This window comes from Pipistrellus hanaki (assembly GCF_964339955.1).
Source record: "Pipistrellus hanaki genome assembly, chromosome: 7".
NCBI classification, from domain to species: domain Eukaryota; kingdom Metazoa; phylum Chordata; class Mammalia; order Chiroptera; family Vespertilionidae; genus Pipistrellus; species Pipistrellus hanaki.
Window position 1 is genome coordinate 65,448,096 of NC_140509.1, and position 18,642 is coordinate 65,466,737.

Below are 18,642 nucleotides of genomic sequence, written 5' to 3' on the forward strand. Positions count from 1 at the left end.
TCTGTAAAAAATCAAGAAAACATATTTAAAAATAAAAAATAAATTGCTTAACTTTTATCAAACTTAAAACTTTTGTTCATCAAGTGATATAATCAACAGAGTAAAAGGTAACTTACAAAATGGGAGAAAATATTTGCAAGTTATATATCTGATAAGAGGTTAATATTCAGACTATTTAAGAATGCCTACAAGTCAATAATAAAAAATCAAAGCCAAATTAAAAAATGGGCAAAAGCTTGAATAGACATTTCTCTAAAGAAGTTATACAAGTGATCAACAAGCATATGAAAAGATGCTCAACATCATCAGAGAAATGCAAATCAAAGCCACAATAGATATTATCTCATTCCCATTAGGATGGCTACTATGAAGGAAAAAAAATTAAAATAAAAAAAAACACAGAAAATAACAAGTGTTGGGGAGGATGTAAAGAAATTCAAACCCTTGTGCATTGATAATGGGATTGTAAAGCAGTGTAGCCACTATGAAAAACAGCATAACGTTTTCTCAAAAAATTAAAAATAAAACTACCATATAATCCAACAAATTCTACTTCTGAGTATATATAAAGGAATCAAAAACAGGATCTCTAAGGTATATTTGAGTACTTATATTCTTAACAGCACTATTCACTACAGCCAAGAGGTGGAAGCAGCCCAAGTGTTCATCAATGCAAGAATAAACAAAATGTGGTATATAGGTACACTAGAATATTATTCAGCCTTTAAAAAAGGAAAAAAATCTTGTTACATGCAACAGTATGGATGAATCTTGAGGACATTATGTTAAAAGAAACAGCCAGACATAAGAAGTCATATATTGTATGATTCCAATTATATGAGATATCTGAAATGCTCATAGGAACAGGAAGTTGGATAGTAATGCCTGGGGGGAGGGAAAGGGAGTGTTGTTTAATGGTGTAATGGTTAAGTTTACCTGTCACTTTCCCCAGAAATTCGGCCAAGCATTAATCTGGGTATGTTTGTGAAGGTGATTTGGGGTGACATTAACATCTGAATAGACAGACTGAGTAAAGCAGATTCCCTAGTGTGGGTGGGCCTCATTAAATCAGGGGAAGGCCTGATTGCTCTGAGCTGGGTTATCAACCTTCTCTACAAATTGGAATTTCAACGGTACTCTGCAGGTCATACGCTGCCTGGGACAAATACCACACCAGTGTAAAGTGGGTTGTTCTTTCCAGTCCCATCTTACCTTGGAGTAAATTGATTTCCCTGCTATCTCCATCGCTGAATATCCCCATGCTCTGTGCCTTCTGCCCACCCAGGGCTTTATCTGTGAGATACAGCAAGCTCTCCAAGGTCATGCCATTGTGTTCGTACACCACAGAAATGACACCTGCCCTAACACTGTCCACCACCATCTAGAAAATAAAGCTGAAGCTGTAGGAACCAAAGCCCATCACTTTATTGCTAATGCAAGGAATTGAATGAATTTGTAATCTGTGATTTGTAAAGACATTTTTTCAGAAATTATGGAAAGAGAAGGATAAGCTTTCTCCTTCACTGCAGTTTTAAAAAATCATTTTTTTTCTAACTATAAGAGAAAATTATATACATTTGTAGCTCCAGCACTCAGAAATAAATTCTATTAAGTTATTTTCTTCCACGCATACACAGAGACATATATATAACTTTTAAAAAATAATAAAATTGAGATCATTCAATTTTGCAACGGACCTCTTAAGTTTTTGTTTTCTTCTAAGTTATGAATTTTTTTTTTTTTTTTTTTTTTTTAAAGAGAGGAAGGGAGAGGGATAGATAGAAATGTGGATGAGTGAGAAATATTGATCAGCTGCCTCCTGCACGCCCCCTACTGGAGATCAAGCATGTAACCTGAGCATGTGCCCTGACCAGGTATGGAACAGTGACCTCTTTGATCCTAGGTCAACGCTCAACAATTGAGCCACACTGGCCAGGCTGAATTTTTTAATTATAAATATTTGCTATTTAAATAAAAATTTAAAATGCTGTTCTTTGAATTCAACAAATGAATAACCTTTTCATTGTGATTAAGTTTTATTAGGAGCAGGCAGGCCAAAAAGTCATTGAAGTCATTGATTTTTCTTTCTCAAACCTCATGCCACTTTCTGGAGGTCACAATTCAACAGAATAGAGAATTACTTCATGGTAACATCTACTTTTTAATCTAAACCTCCCCCCTTTATATTGATAATCAAATAAGTAATTATGACAGTCTTTTATAAAGAAGACAAATAGGAGAATAGACTTACTTTATACCCACTTATTCACCCATACCCTGTCACTATTAATCCTCTGTGCCCAACATGATGCACTTTTAAACAATTAAGGAAACTATCTGTGGCCCATGTGGAGCTCAAAACTCTGACCTTGTTCCCATGTGAACACGCTAAGCGAGCCATTGTGAATGATCAAGGTCAATTTGATCTAGATGCCCAGATGCCCAGAGATAGAAGTGATTTCATATCTTTAAAACAAACATTTTTCCAAGACCTGTTTGGCTCAATGGTAGAGCGTCGGCTTGGGGACTGGGGGGTCCCGGGTTCGATTCCGGTCAAGGGCATGTACCTTGGTTGCGGGCATATCCCCAGTAGGGGGTGTGCAGGAGGCGGCTGATCGATGACTCTCTCTCATCGATGTTTCTAGCTCTCTATCTCTCTCCCTTCCTCTCTGTACAAAATCAATAAAATATATTTTAAAAAAATAAAATAAAAAATAAAACAAACATTTTGTTGTAAATAGAAATGTTGTTGAAAAACTTTAAGTAGGCCAATGGATATAACCTACTAAATGTTATTGCTTACATATGTCCTGTGTGTGTATTACTGTATATGTGTACTACCTTTATTTTTCTTATTCATATTAAAATTAAAATATATCACTTCATTATAGGAAGAGCATATTTAATTTAAGGACACCCTCATCAAATAGATCGCAAAATTGGATTTCTGACTTTTTTTTTTTTTTTTGAGAGATGGTAGGTACATGATATTATTAAATTCCTTGGTATTCCAAAGAAGTTTTAAAATAATCTGTAATAACCTTGCTCTTTTGTGGTTTAAGTGCAACAAATTCAATTCAATAAGAATTTATTGGATATCTACTAACACAGGCAGTTTAGGCTCTTTAAAAAATAATTTTAATTTATGGTTATCTTTACTGCTTCTCATTTTTAAAACTGTTTTGGGCCTGTAAATTCCCACTTAGATCAGACCAATTTTCTTTTAGATGAATCATTATCACACACATGGTGGCCAAAGGATTGCCATACAATTTCTAACCTCAGTGAAAACACTTGATTCCGGAAAGACCTGGCCTTCCAGCCCTGTACCTCATACGCAGGAATCCGAGACGATATTAATATGAAGTGTGTCTGGAAAGCATCCGAAGGGCTGTCGTCGTTTTGTAAAACCCCACGCCAATTTTCCCTTGAGAATGAAGGGTAGGAATGTCTTCCAAAAGCATTACTTCTGTAGGGGGAAGGGGGGAAAAGGGAAGTTCTCATTTTCTCTCTCTTAAAAAATATATATTTTTTAATGTTTATTGATTTCTAGAGAGAGGAAGGGAGAGAGAGAAACACTGTATGCACCCTGTCCGGGGTTGAATCCGCAACTCTAGGTGTGTGTCCCGCCGGGGACTTGAACCCGCCATCCCTTGGGGTGGGAATGATGCTCCAACCAGCTAAGCCACCCTGGCCAGGGCTCCTTTTCTCTTCGTGTGATTTTGATAGTATGTTCTCTGTGGTCGCCTGCTCTATTGCATACAGGGCAAGTGGCCTCAGTGCTTCCATTTCTCCCTGTAGTTTGGGAACAGAATCAAATAGGCCTCCTGGGCAGGCTGGGCCAGAGCTGCTCTCTAGGCCTCCCTTCCTCCGTCTGTGGGAGGCCGGGAAGCTCTCTTGCAGCTTAGCTTCCGTGGGGCTCTGAAAGCGAAGGTGGGGACTTACTTAGGGGTTCGAGGGGACATTTTGAAAAGGGGCAGCTGGGAGATTTTATATTTCCTTAATCATCCAGGGCTCACGGTGTTCCCAGTGATGTCTCCCTTTTCTCCAGTCACTCCCACCCCTACATTACCACCGGAATATGCTTCAGCCCTACAGCACACACACACACACACACACACACACACACATTTGTTCAGTAACTTTGTACAGAAAATATACTATATCCACCATGTGGCCTCTTTATAGAAAGCATGCTAAAGACCACTGTTACCCTAGCCAATTTGGCTCAGTGAATAGAGCGGCCCCCCGGACTGAATGGTCCTGGGTTCAAATCCAGTCAAAGGCATGTACCTGAGTTGCAGGCTCGATCCCCGGCACCCATCAGGGCGTGTGCTGGAGGCAACCAATGGATGTGTTTCTCTAGTATCAATGTTTCTCTCTTTGTGTCTCTCCCCCTCCCTTCCACTCTCTAAAAATCAATGGGAAAACATCAGGTGAGGATTAACAACAACAACAAAAGACAACTGTTCTTGCTGTATTAAAGGATAAGAGCCATATGATGGTGAGAGGCCCTGCATGTTAGCTAGATTATTCTAGAATTAGTATCAGGGGGTGGTCCTGAGCAGCTGGAGTAGATGGAGGTTTGCTTACCGCTTGGGCAAAGCTTCTAAGGAAGCCAAAGCAAGCTGTTTCTCCAAAGCTTCATGTAATCCCACTCTGCCCCTCACAGTGTGGGGGAGACGTGGCTGGCATCGGGATTTGAACAATCTGGAGCAGTGTGTTCCGCTCACCCAGGGGGGTCGCACTCGGAATAACTCCTCTGCAAAACAAACAGCAGCCGGCTTGGCTGTTGATTGCAAGCTTCTCCCAGCCAAGGCTCCATAGATAAAGGCATCAAAAATAAAGCTGTCCCAGGGCAGTGTTCCAAATGGCAATCATTATAGCCACTTTTATGGACTCTGTTTGGATTTCTTATCCTGTCAGCACTGTGGCTGCAAGTTCCCAGTCGTTTGAGGTCAAGAAACAAAGCTCAGAGAACAAGCAACTCTTTTTCTTGTGGAAGCCAGTTAATTTATAGGCCTCTATCCATTTCTGCCTTTCTTCTGAGCTTCCAGCAATTTCTCATTTGTGACAATCTCACAGAGGGTGAATCAAGAAAAAGCAAAAACAGGAGAACTCAAGTCAGCTTTGTCCATTAACTTTACACAGAAATCAGAAGGCTTGGCTGAACGTGTGTCCTGTCCCAACTCCCTTTCCACTTAAAAAACAAACAAACAAACAAAAACATTCTTTCATTCTTCCTATGTTCATTCTCTTTTCATTTCTCTGCCCTTTTCAACAATCCAAATTCTTCTGATCTGTCCTGAACCTATTTATTTGCTTTTGCCTGTGTTTGTACTTCTCTCTCCTCCTTATCTTTGGTCTTATAACTAAAAGAAAAACTAGGATAGCAATCAAGGTGCTGATAACTGACCTTATATAATCCATCTGAAATCTTTTTGGCTTATTCATGAACTTGAAATAGAGTGAGGAGAAAAAGAATTTGTTCTGAACATACTTCAGAGGATGCCATCCACATGCTGTTCCAGAAAGACAGCGCTATCATCTGTGGCAAGTTGTATGTAAGCCCATTGGTTTCTACAACACGTGGTTATGATGTGAAGTTTTAAACGCTACTCACTCTTACGCAGTGCAATCTCCCCCCAAATTAGTTTCCTTAGGCACTTTTCTCTGTGTCTCTCCTGTAGCTCCTCGTCTCCTGCTTTGGGTTCATTCAGGGTCCCATAAACAGCAGCAGCTTCCCTAGGTGTCAGCCAGTCTAAGCTGCACACACAAGCAATGTAATGGTGCTTCCAAGCTCCATACTCATGATCTGTTGGCGAATAGGGCAGAAACCACCCCAGCTTGATGCATTTGGGCATCCATATGCAATCCTTCAGAGAAAGAAACGAGAACGATGAGTTTGAGTTTTTTTAAAGGTCAGTTTCCTAGTAATAATGCTTTCAGGTACACAAATAATATTTTTTTTAATACTTTCAGATTTCCAGTGCAGTTTATTTGCCATCTAATCTTGATGCTGAGAAATAAGAAACATTCATTTCTCCATAGCAAAACATCTTTTGATTATGTATGAATATACACTGAGTGGCCAGATTATTATGATCTCTGAACTCATAATAATCTGGCTGCTCAGTATATATATTTTAGAGGCCCGGTGCATGAATTCACCCTGGGAGGGGTCAAACTCGGAATAACTTCTCTAAAAAAACAAACAGTAGTGTGGTCCAGCCAGCCTGGCCAGGGGCAAAGAACATAGGAGGTTGGCCAGCCTGCCTGCTGGTGGAACTCCTGATCAGGGGGACAATTTGCATATTAGCCTTTTATCATATAGGATATCATAATAATCTGGCCACTCGAGTATATGTATTAGTTATCTTGGTCCACACATCTAGTGCCCCATAGCATTTGGTTACTTTAAGGCTAGATTCTGGGTCTTCTGCCTCTAGCAATGATATAGTTGTTTGTTTCAGACCAATCCTCCCACAGAGAACAACTTTGATTGAACCATATGATATTGCCAGTGTGCAACCAATTTTGATATATGAAAACAGCAGATTTCATGTGGTTGAATCTTATTAAGTATCTTGACAAAATACTATACAACAATTATTTGAAGACATTGTAGAGCTACCAGTGCAATGAGGACCTGGGCAGCCAGAGAGAAGCCTGATCCTGAGCATCACTCTCACCTCAGGATGTTTGGCAGCTCCGCAGTGAAGTTCAGGCTGACAAGCTGAGCAGAAAGCTACGAGTGAAAGACTTTTAGACATTCTCACAGGGAGGAGAGGAAACAAATTTAAATTTAGAGCCCACTAAGGGGAGGAACCTTGATAACCACACCAGGCTTTCAGTTGAGATTCTTTTCAGCAAGGACAATGAGGAATTGGGTAAACTATCACCAGGACCGAAGCTGGCTTTGAAACAGCCTATTCTCTGATTGATTTCAGGCATCTGTTCTTAGCCAAACCAAATGCCAGAGCCAACAGCAAATTCTGGAGGTAGATAACATCATCCAGAGACTCAAATTATCACATTAACTACTTACACTCAGTATGTGGTATTCAATCAAAAATAGCAGGCACACAAAAAGACAATTATTCATTTTTCTTTTGTATTTAAGTAAATAGAAAGAGACCCTCAGGAGATCCAGATGTTATAATTATCAGATATAAACTTAAAAAAATAACCTATACTTAATATGTCTAAGAAATGAAATAGCTAGGTGGAAAATTTTGGCAAGATAATCAAATCAACATTCTAGACCTGAAAAGTATAACTAAAATTTAGAACTCGATGGACCAGTTTAAGAGCAAATTAGAATCCAGTTAAAGAGGTAATTCGTCAACTAAATGACAGGCCAGAAGAAAAGTCCAGACTGAAACACCGACAGCCAAAAGGAAGGAAAAGACATATGATAAAATGTGAAACTTATGGGATAAGTATTGGAATCCCACAAGGAAAAGAGAGAAAATGGGACAGAAGCAATATATAAAGAGATAGCATCTGAGAACTTTTCAAAAATGGATAAAGGACATTAAATCTCAGATTCAAAAATCACTGCAAAACACAAAACAGGATAAATGTACAAACACACACAAAGACACAAACTCTAGGTACATTATGATAAAATTAGACAAAACAAAAGAGAGAAAAAGATACAGCAGCTAGAGAAAATAGAAATATTACCTTTAAAGGAACAACTATAAAATTTCCTACTCCTCAAAAAATAGTTGTAGAAGCCAGAGAACAACGGCAAAATATCATATACTACAAACAATTCACTGCCAACCTAGAGTTCAAATTTCCAATGACACTAGCCTTTAATTATGAAGATGAAAAGAGACTTTTTTTTTTTATAAAAACTGAGAGAATTTGTCATCAGCAAGTTGCATAAAATGAAATATTAAAGAGAATTCGGAAGGAAAATGACCCCACGTGGAAATTCGGAGATGTAGGACGTTAGGAAGAGCAACAACAACAACAAAAAGTGAATATGTTGTTACCCATAAATATTGACTATATAAAAAATAGTGATAACGGGGGCAGGGGTTGGTGAAAAAGGTGAAGGGATTAAGAAGTACAAATTGGTAGTTACAGAACAGACACAGGCATGTACATTACAACATAAGGAATTAGTCAATAATAACTATGTATGGTGCCAGATAGATATTAGAATTACAGGGGGGCCTCTCTGTAAAGTCCATGATTGTCTAAACACTATGCTGTACACGTGTAACTGATACTCAATAACATTGAATATAACTGTAATTGAAAAATAATAATTAAATAAAGTCTTGTGAGGTTAACATATATTCAAGCGTTTGTATCTTTTACATATGTTTAAATATATATATAATCATAGATGACATTAGAATATCTGACAACAAAAGCATAGAAACAAAGGGGGGTGAGAAGGATGGTGTTAAAGAATTCAAACTCTTTGCATTCTCTCATAAGTGGGTAAATAATCCTAGCCTGAATGCTGTAACCGCTAGGGTAGCCATGAAAGAACTCCTGAAGAATTCATAATTAACAATAAAAATAAATAAATATTTAAGTACTCCAAAAGAAGACAAGGAGAAAAATGAAATAGAAAACACATGGAATAAACAAAAAATAAATAGTAAAATGGTAGAGTTAGGCCCAAATATATCAGTATTTACATAAATATAAACAGACCAAATTACCCCCACTAAAAGTCAAAGACCACTAAATGTTAAAAAAAACAACCACAACCACCATATTCTGTTTATAAGACATTTTTTTTTTAAACATAAGGACACAGAAAGGTTGAAAATAGAAAGACAGAGAACAATTTGCTATGCAGACACTAAGCCTGGACTTTTTTGTAGCAATAAGTCCAGGGCTCACAGTGGCTCTTGCATGTGGCCCCATCACAGAGAGCGAGGTGTTCTTTGTGATCACAATCTAGCACACGCCACCTGGGAAGTGTGTACAGGTTCAAGAAGTAAGTTATTGACTTGTTTTTAAAGTATGTCCCCATTACATCCTATTAAGCCTTTTTTTTTTAAAAAAAAATGACGGAACAAATAGGCCAGAGGCAGCCTTATCTTCTTTATAGATAGTAGCCAAAGAGAGCTCAGTTGAAGTTGTGAATTATCATGGATAAAATAATCTATAATAATAAAAGCGTAATATGCAAATCAACCGAATGGCCGAAGAGCAGAATGACTGTCGGGATGACCACACTACGACACTCACTGGCGCCAGGCCAGCCAAGGTGTGTGTGATGTGACAGGTTGAGGGGCCCCCCACCATCACCCCATGATCACCCTGTAGACAGAGGGAGACCCAGGCCATCAACTGGTGGGCTGTGGCAGGTTGGGGCGCCGGCCAGGTGGACAGGGCCTCCCTCTGTGGGGCAATTGATTGCTGGGCTCCCAGACCGGGCTAAGGGACCTCCCTCCCCTCCACCCCCAAGTGCACGAATTTCATTCATCAGGCCTCTAGTCCTATATAAAAACCAAAGCTTAAATAATTTTAGGAAAGAATGGACTATTTTAGCCAAGGTAAAATATTTTCTAAATATTTGAGTACTTAAAAATTATTATAATCACATGAATTATTAGAATAATGTATAGCTGTTACTTACAAAATAAAGTAATGTACTTATTCCTATTTTTTTTTTCTTACGGATAAGTTAAGTATGTGTCAGATACCCCTATTTATCTCTGGGAAGAAAGTTACCCAGAAGCCTCATTAGAGATGACTGTTGTATTTGAACCCTAACTAGGAAGTAACAAGTGGTACACCTGTTCAGTTAAAAACTTCCAGGGCCAGCTGACTTGTGCGGCTGCACACAAATCTTTCGGACTCAGAAAGGAAAAGATGTAGAGAGAAATGAAGCGTGGTAACACTGTGGAGAAGTCCACTTTGGCCACTTGCATCCTTTCTGAAAACTGATCATGGACAAACCTAAGAAGAAAGAGGCAGAAATTTAGTTCAGAACACTAATATCCATGAACTGTACAAAACAGAGCAACGATTTAAATTGTTGAACTTATGAGTTTAAAATTATATTATTACCTTTTAGGTTTGTATGATTTATAGCAATACCCTCTTTTTTATTCCTGATATTGGATAATTTGTGTTTTCTCTCTTTTTTCTTTGCTACTCAGTGTGTCAACTTTGTTATTTTTTTTAAAAAAAAAAACAGCTTTTGTTTTTGTAGATTTTTAAAAATTGTTCGTTTTCTATTTTATTTATTTTTACTATTCATTATTTTTTCCCTTCTACTTGCTTTGGGTAAAATTTGTTATTTTTTCTAATGTTTTTTTTTAAATGTAATACTGTTTGTTTAGGTTCAAAAATATTTCAGCACTCTTAAGTATATAAAAGTTAAAAAATAAAAAGTATATAAAAGTGAAAAAAAAACAAACATTCCTAATTGTGTTTTAGTACAGAAGGTTCTTGAACTTTCATTGATGCAGTGAGTCTTGACTTTGCTGAAAATGAAGAGTTGTACAGTTTGTTTAAGAACAAACAGTTTAAAACTACCACACTTAACTAAAAAAGACCCAAACTCTTCTCATGCCATCTAACCCCCCTTTCAGAGCTGGAATAGCAGTGTTGTGTCACTATGAACAAAAACAGGACAACCTGAAGTTAAACGGATGCCAACTGCAGTGTCTCTGGTCCACTCTTCACAGCACCTTCCCCACAGCCTCAATGCCAAGCAAAGAGCATCAAGAGCTTGCCTCGATTGTTTTGTTCTTTTTACAAACTATGGATATAGATAACTCAGAATTTCTAGCCAATAACCAAATAGCTAGCACCATCTTTCAGATTAAAAAAAAAAAGAAAGAAAGAAAATGCCAGAAACATCTTTAAATGCATTATCACATCAACAGCAAAGTGCACAGAGTGAGAATACGAGTGCCTTTTCATTTAAAAATGTTTGGAAATATGTACAACTTTGATATAGTTCAAGGATACTCCGGATACCCACGGCCACTTCATGTAAACCACTGACAATTTCTAGGGCACTTTAAGAGACTCCGTATGATCATGATCCAACTGTGTGATTAATCCTAATGTGGGCAACAGACCCTTCTCAAATAGAATTGTGTCAGTTATGGTGCTCCCCTATTCTAAGGTATTCATAACGAGACAAATAACACAGCTTTTTAAACTTCTTCTCCCTCTTCCTCTTTGTCCTCCTCCTCCTCCTTCTCCTCATTTCTTCACTTCCGTGTTATTTGAAAATAAAGTCCAAGACATCATATTTTATCTATAAACATTTCAGTGTGTACACTAAATAATGAGAACATAAAAAACATATTATCTAATATTATCATACCTAAAGAAATTCAGTAATTTCTTAATGTGACATCTTAAAGAAAACTTTTTATATGATATCCGTCAAGAAAAACTTCTTACACTGCATTTCAAGCTCCCTAAGCACAGATCTTGAATAAAGACAAAATCTAAGGCCCTATCAAAGTGATCATCTTGGGACTGTAGAGGCCAAAGAGACATTTGACAGCCTATGAAAGATGCATTGCTGCCGGCCCTGTACCCACCAACTATAAAAACAACAAAAATGACTGTCCTTTGTAGATATTAGCATAAACTTCTGCTACAGTCCCAAGCTACCAGATGGGGACTGTAGCAGAAGAATCTCTAGAGTAAGAAAGTTTGGGAGCAATCTAGGTACCAGTAAATCAAACTCTTCACGGGGACTTCTCATCTCCTCCAAACTTCATGGAATTACAGACATTTGTGACCAGTCTCACAGCTGATTGGAAACTTTGGCAATAAGAACCCGCCAAAACTCATTTACACTAGAACATTTTCACTAGAACATTTTCTCTCAGGCCATTGACACTAGAACATTTTCTCTCTGCTAAGGCGTTACTGCTGCCCTGTTACTGGGTTCTAACAGACAGATGAACTCACTGCAAGAAAAGTCATGACTCTGAACAGATCTCATTCTGCTGTGGGTCTTCTCTGACCTACATTCCCACAGAGTGGGTCAAGCCACAGAAAGTTTCCAAGTGAAATGAAAATGGCGCCTCCAGTTAGGGACAAAAAGACCTTGGCTACATTCATGAACAACTTGCTGAACATCCACTAGACCCAGAGAGAGTCTTGACCAGGAATTGATCCAAACTGCTGGCTTAGCTAGAGCCTCATCTACATACAAGTCGTAAGAGGAGGGCAAATTCTACCTTGCAACAGAACACCAACTCATACATGTAGAAGGAACTAGATTAGAAAATCACCACTTGGTAGCTATCGTAGTAATAAATGCTTCAGATAAGAATCACCAATGGATGCAGTAAGCAAGTTTGATGAGAAATAGGATATTTGCATAGATTCAAATATTTTTAATTCATTTCAAAATAATCACTCCACTACTTTTTAGTTATTAACTAATTAGTACAAAATACTTCATAATTAGTCATCTAAAACTAAGAAATATTGTAAAAATAGTATAAATAATTTATTTAGGAAAGGACAAATGGACATGGTTGGCCCCGATGTGGTCCACTGAAAACACAGCATCGCTTCTGTGTTCTTCCTGCCAAGAATGTAATGCCCTGGATCTGATCTTGAGGAAATGTCAGCCAACCACAAACTGAAGGTCATTCAACAAAGTCAACACGTCTGTGCTCTTCAAGTGTTAAGAAAAAAAACAAGGAAACACTGAGCAGTGAAAGGTGGCTATAGAGACATAAAAATTAAATACCATCGGTGGCCATGGATTGGATTCTGGAATGAGAAGGAAAGGATGATTATAAGGGACATTGCTGGAAAAATCAGGAATACTGAATGGAATCTATGAGTTGGATGGTCTTGCTTAATAAATGCTGATTTCCTGGTAGTGGAGGATGTACTTGATTTTCACACACTGTCCTTGGTTTCAGGACTTACTGAAATGCATAGGGTTAGTGAGGAACATGTTTACAACCTACTCTCAAATGATTTGGAATAATATGGCACAAAAAAAAGTAAAATGTTAACAATTGAGGAATCCAGATGAACAGTGTAAATAAATTATTTATACTATTTGTGCAATGTTTCTGTAAGTTAAAAGTTATTGCAAGACAAAAAGGACTTTAAAAAAAAAAAAAAAGGAAGAAGCTACCTGTTTTAGTTCCAAGGTTTAGTGATTGCCAATTATTGTGTGTGTTTCTTTATTTTTTAGTCCCTGCTCTCTCTCCATTCCTGTCCGTGCCGCTTTGTCACAACCTGAGACAAAACAGAGTGGCTTTAAAATGAACCTGTTGGCATGTCAGTCTGGGGAAAGCGCATGCGTGCGTGTGCATGTACGTGTCATGTAAGCAGGAGGGCGAAGAATGGAGTGGTGCATGTCCTGCAGCATATAGTGTCCACAGACAGAAATGTCACTTGGGGAATCTTCTCAGTATTGATAGAGATTAACATTCAGGCTGAACAAGACTATGCCCGCACCAAGAACAGTTAACCCAAATGGATCACTGATCTAACGCATCACTGTCTGAGGCAGGCTTCTCCGTCACTTCACTGGCTCTCTTGACAGACAATTTGCTCTCATTTGGAATTACAAAACACATCCATCCAATACGATGCAAAACAGAATGTCTTCAGCCTCCTTTTCAAAGAGGGACTCAGTACCTTTGGAGTTTTTGTTCCCATCCCCTTCACCCCCACAGCCTCTCCCAAGTCATACCAGCAGAGTAAATGGGAAGAATTGAGTTACTTTTTAAAGAAAATCCCAATTACACATGTTTTATTGATGTTTCCCAGTCTGTGCTTCTGCTACAAGGACACATTCAAGCATAATGAATGAATCTTAAGCAAAAAGGAAAGAAAATGCTTCAGTCACATTTAAGAAACCAGTGCATGAGCAGCAGAACAGTGCAGCAATGACACCGTGGCTTGTTGCAATTTAGTTTGCGTGGCAAAGTAATAAATCCGTGAAGAGAAATAACAACACGTAAGGAGACAATGAACAAAATGTGCTTTGCTCATTTATTGTGACAAGGATAGCTTCTTTTAAATAATTCATGCTAATGCTCTGCAGTGTGCTACTAGATGTACAATGTGTACTTTGCAAAAATAACAAGGCTTTAGTAATATGGGGCTTGAATCGAATTCTCTGCTCTTAAATTCCTGATAAGAAGTGGAAAGAAGCTGCCAAAACTGTGATGAAAGTGACTGGGGGAACAGCTTGGGGAGGTGGCCTGGAGAGGGGCCAGTGGGTTAGGTAGAGGTACCCGTCTTCTAGTTGCCAAGGCAGCGCCTCTTGAGTCTTGTCTGGTGACTTTACAAACACTCTGTGGCATGGTGAGGGTCTGTAGGAGATGGACACATAGAATAATGACTGGGATTGGGGTACAGAGGAAATGAAGAACCAGGTGCCAAAGTCTTCAGCGATTAAGGGAGCAACCATAAGTTTGTTCTTTGTATCTTAGTCTGTTTCTGTTTTGTTTGTTGTTTGTTGTTGTTTTGTTATTGTTTTAGATTCCACATATAAATGAAATCATGTGGTATTTGTCTTTCTCTCTCTGACTTATTTCCATTAGCTTAATACTATCTAGATTCATCCATGTTGTTGCAAATGGCAATACTTCACTCCTTTATAATGCTGAGTAACAGTGCATTGTATATATGTACCACCGCTTTATTTATCTATTCATCTATTGATGGACAAATAGGTTGCATCCATATCTTATTTTAAATAATTTTAGAGAATTTTAAATAATTCTGCAATGAATATGGGGATGTGTATATCTTTTCAAATCAGTGTTTTAGTTTTCTTCAGGTAAGTACCCAGAAGCAAAATTGCTGGATTACAAGAAGTATTTATTAAATGGATAAAATGGTTTTATTATCTGGCAGTACAATTCTTGCACGTTTTTTCTTTTATATTCAAATGTTTCTTAACTATTGTCCATTTTCTTTTCTGGATTAGTTTTAGAATAGGTTTCTCAAGGTTCATAAGGAAATACTATTTGGGGATTTTTACTGAGATTTAATTAAACCAGAAGGTTAATTTAGAGAAAATTGGCATATTTAAACATGGTACATGTGTCTGTTTATCCAGGATTATTTCTTATTATTCTTTAATACTAAGTTATAATTTACTGATTAATGGCCTTGCACTTATCTTTTTAGTTGTATACAACACAGAGAGGGAAGCAGAGCAGGGAGAAGGGAGAGAAAGAGGGAGGAGAGGGAGAGAGGGAGAGGATGGGAAGGAAAGACAGACACACACAGAGAAAGAGATCTAGTAACATCATTTGATTCCAAGGATCTAGCCCAGCCTGAAGCTAGGCCAATCTTTTTTTTTTTTTTTTAATTGGTTTCAGAGAGAGGAAGAAGAGGGAGAAAGTGATAGAAACATCAATAATGAGAGAGAATCATCGATCGGCTACCTCCTGCACATGCCCTACTGTGAATGGAGCATTTACTTTATAAATGGGTGGTAGTACTATTTGGGCCTGTACTCTGACTGGAAATCTAACTGTGACCTCCCGCTTCGTGAGTCAACACTCACCACTGGGCAACACTGGCCAGGCAGCTAGACCAATCTTAGGTCAATAAATTCACATTTCTTCTTAAACTGGTTTGAATTCCATTTCTGCTGTTTTTACTTGAAAGCATTCTGACCATGAAATAAAAGAAATAATAGAGAGAGTAGGAGGAGTGCTGGTACATGTCACTGACGCTCACGGTGCACCATGGCATGCTACCTCTGCTTCTCAGACCTGCAAGGCCACGCAGATCTCCCGGGCAGCCACTTCTACACTGGCTCTGCTGCAACCGTCCTGGGCATTTCTTACAGAAATTCTTAAATACAGAGCACAGGCAAGCAGTCTCTCAAAACCTGGTCTCCATGTCCCCTGATTATCTGTGAATTTGACTCCTCTTACACAAAGGTTAAGAGGACACTTGGTGGAGCTGGAAGCTAATATTGTGTACTTTACAAACGGCTGATAGTACCCTCTGGGCTGCTGCATTTGGGAAGCTGTGCAATGAATTTTGAGAGGCGCCATTCACACAGCTGACAGCGTGGAATAGCAGCCCGTGGAGTTGTGTGGCAGGGCCCCTTAGGTTGTATTGTTGTGCACAATTCCTTTGGATTGCTCTAGAGAGATCTGGAATTAATTCAATATGAAAAGTTTTGAATGAAGCAAAGTATTAGTAATTGCCTTTATTCAAAAACTTGTAATACCTTTTTAAAAAATATTTTTTTGTTGTTGATTTCAGAGAGGAAGAGAGATGGAGAGAGATATAGAAACATCAATATAGAGAATCATTGATCGGCTGCCTTCTGCACACCTCACACTGGGGATGGATCCTGCAACCCAGGCATGCGCCCTGACCAGGAATCGAACCGTGACTTCCTGATTCAAAGGTCGATGCTCAACCACTGAGCCATGCCAGCCGGGCGAAAAAACTTGTAATATCTTTAAAATGTTTTCCTCCTACGAACTATCAAATGAAAAACAAAATTTTTTTTCTGATCACCTTTTGGTTATTGTTGTAATGGGAGTGTTTTAAACATCTCATTCATTCAATAAGCATTTATTGAGTGGCTGCTATGTAGCTGGTATTGATTGCTCTAAGTGCTAGGGACAGAAAGAGTCACCAGAAGAAGTTCTTACATTCCCATGGACATGTAGACAGGAAATAAGCTGACCTCATGTTATACCCAGTGCTTGTTGGCTTATTTCCTGTCTACATGTCCATGGGAATGTAACATGATGTCAGGTGGTGCTTAATGCTACAAAGATAAGTGAAACATTATTAAGTAAAGTAGAGACACCATTTACATAATGGGAAGTGAGAACATCAATGCACAGGTTTGCCATCTGCTCTCCTTTTATGTCTATTCCCACCCAATTAAACAGCTTAGGGTTTTTTTATTGGGTTTCTCCTTTTTTTTTTTTTTTTTTTTTTTTTTTAAACTCAAAGGTTTTCTTTCTTAGCTTTACCCACCCCTAAAAACCACCCTAACAATGAATATTAATTCATACAGCAAGCATGTCAAACTCAAAGGCTAACACGAGCCAGTTTAACGAGGCATGCGGCCCACAGGCCATGAGTTTGACATACAGTCTTTCAAAAATTGCCTATGACCATCTGGTCTATATGAAAGGACAGGAACATGTCCAGACCAAGAGCTGAGGGGAGGGAAGAGTCAGGATGACTCTCATGTCAAGACTGTGTTAGACATTCAGAAACCCAGTGTGTCTCCTAACCCTCTCTTCTCCCTACTGCCTCCTCACAGAAATAATCTCTCTAATGGGTGTGCAGTGACTCACAGTGATGTAGCTGATCTGTATTCAAGATTAACCTAGAAGCACGTTGTCTCTGAAAAATTTATATACTAGATTCCCTCACAGTTCACAATTGAGATATACACCCTGCACTGAGCTCTGGGGGGGAGGGGGGAGCTGGGAAGAGGGGCAGGTGTCCTGAAGTGGGAGGTGATGGTGTGTGTGTGTGGGGGGGGGGGGGGTGATCTCTCATCTGTATGTTGGTTGGTGGGCATTCTGCCCTCCAATCCCATTTCCAGTGGCTCTGAGGGAGACCAATAATTAGAGCCCTTCACTGATCGCTATCTCCCTCATCCCTGAGGCACACCCACCCACAGAAATGCCATCCATCTCTGGGGAATGAATTTGCATGAATGTGGCCCCACCCACCAGGGAGAGCGACAAGTGTGAACAGCTCCAGCAAGGCCTTGGCGCGGGGTGCTGCCTGGTGTGCAGAGGCAGTTTGGAACCGGTCTCACCAGTGTGGCCAGAGACAGAAGCAGACTCCTCTAGTTTTCTCCAGTGTGACAGACATGGCAGCCCTGTTTCCTTTAAGCGGTCACGGGACAGGCCAGCGCAGTCCAGCGGCAGGGGGCTGACACCACTGGAAACCATTAGACACACGGCCACAGAAGCATAAAGTCCTGGGGAGGTGCCGTGGGAGAGGGGTGTGACAATTGCTGGTGGTGAACAATGAGCAGGGAAGGCCTCCTGGCAGAGGTGACCTTTAAGTCAAGATGAGAGGGACAATCTCTGCCAGGAGGATAATTTCAGAAGCTGAACCTTTGAAAAGTGTCTCAACTATCATAAAACTCCATTTAAGAAATCTTCTTAAATCATAGCAATGCGGGATATTTATTAGGAAAGAAAAAACATTAGATGTTTGACTACATCTCATAGAGATTAAGGAAAAACTTTTGAAGGAAAGTTTTGGTTTTTTTTTTAAATATTTTTAAATATATATTTTATTGATTTTTTACAGAGAGGAAGAGAGAGGGATAGAGAGAGTTAGAAACATCGATGAGAGAGAGACATCCATCAGCTACTTCTTGCGCACCCCCTACTGGGGATGTGCCCGCAACCAAAGTACATGCCCTTGAGCGGAATCAAACCCTGGACCTTTTAGTCTGCAGGCCGATACTCTATTCACTGAGCCAAACCAGTTTCGGCTGAAGGAAACTTTTAAAGGTGATAGCATGTTTCTGACCAATACTGCATTATCTTGTTTACTCATTATAGCTGTAACTGCCTGAATTAAAACAATAATATGTATAACCTGCGGACACAGACAATAGTGTGGGGAAGGTCTGGGAGGGGTGGGGCCGGTGGAGGGAGGCAAAGGAGGGAAATGGGGAACATCTGTAATACT

At 39.1% G+C, this 18,642-nt stretch overlaps 1 protein-coding gene across 1 annotated transcript in view; it reads right to left on the reverse strand.

Annotated features, from left to right (window-relative positions):
- The window catches only part of ECT2L (epithelial cell transforming 2 like), a gene marked incomplete at its 5' end in the record, with an annotated part of 57,387 nt that overhangs the window by 34,189 nt on the left and 4,556 nt on the right, over positions 1-18,642 (reverse strand). Inside the window, 5 exons of the mRNA XM_084890699.1 lie at positions 1,213-1,381; positions 3,331-3,469; positions 4,594-4,762; positions 5,624-5,876; positions 9,777-9,939. Of these exons, the coding sequence (XP_084746825.1) occupies positions 1,213-1,381; positions 3,331-3,469; positions 4,594-4,762; positions 5,624-5,876; positions 9,777-9,939 (893 nt within the window). The remainder of the gene's footprint in view (positions 1-1,212; positions 1,382-3,330; positions 3,470-4,593; positions 4,763-5,623; positions 5,877-9,776; positions 9,940-18,642) is intronic.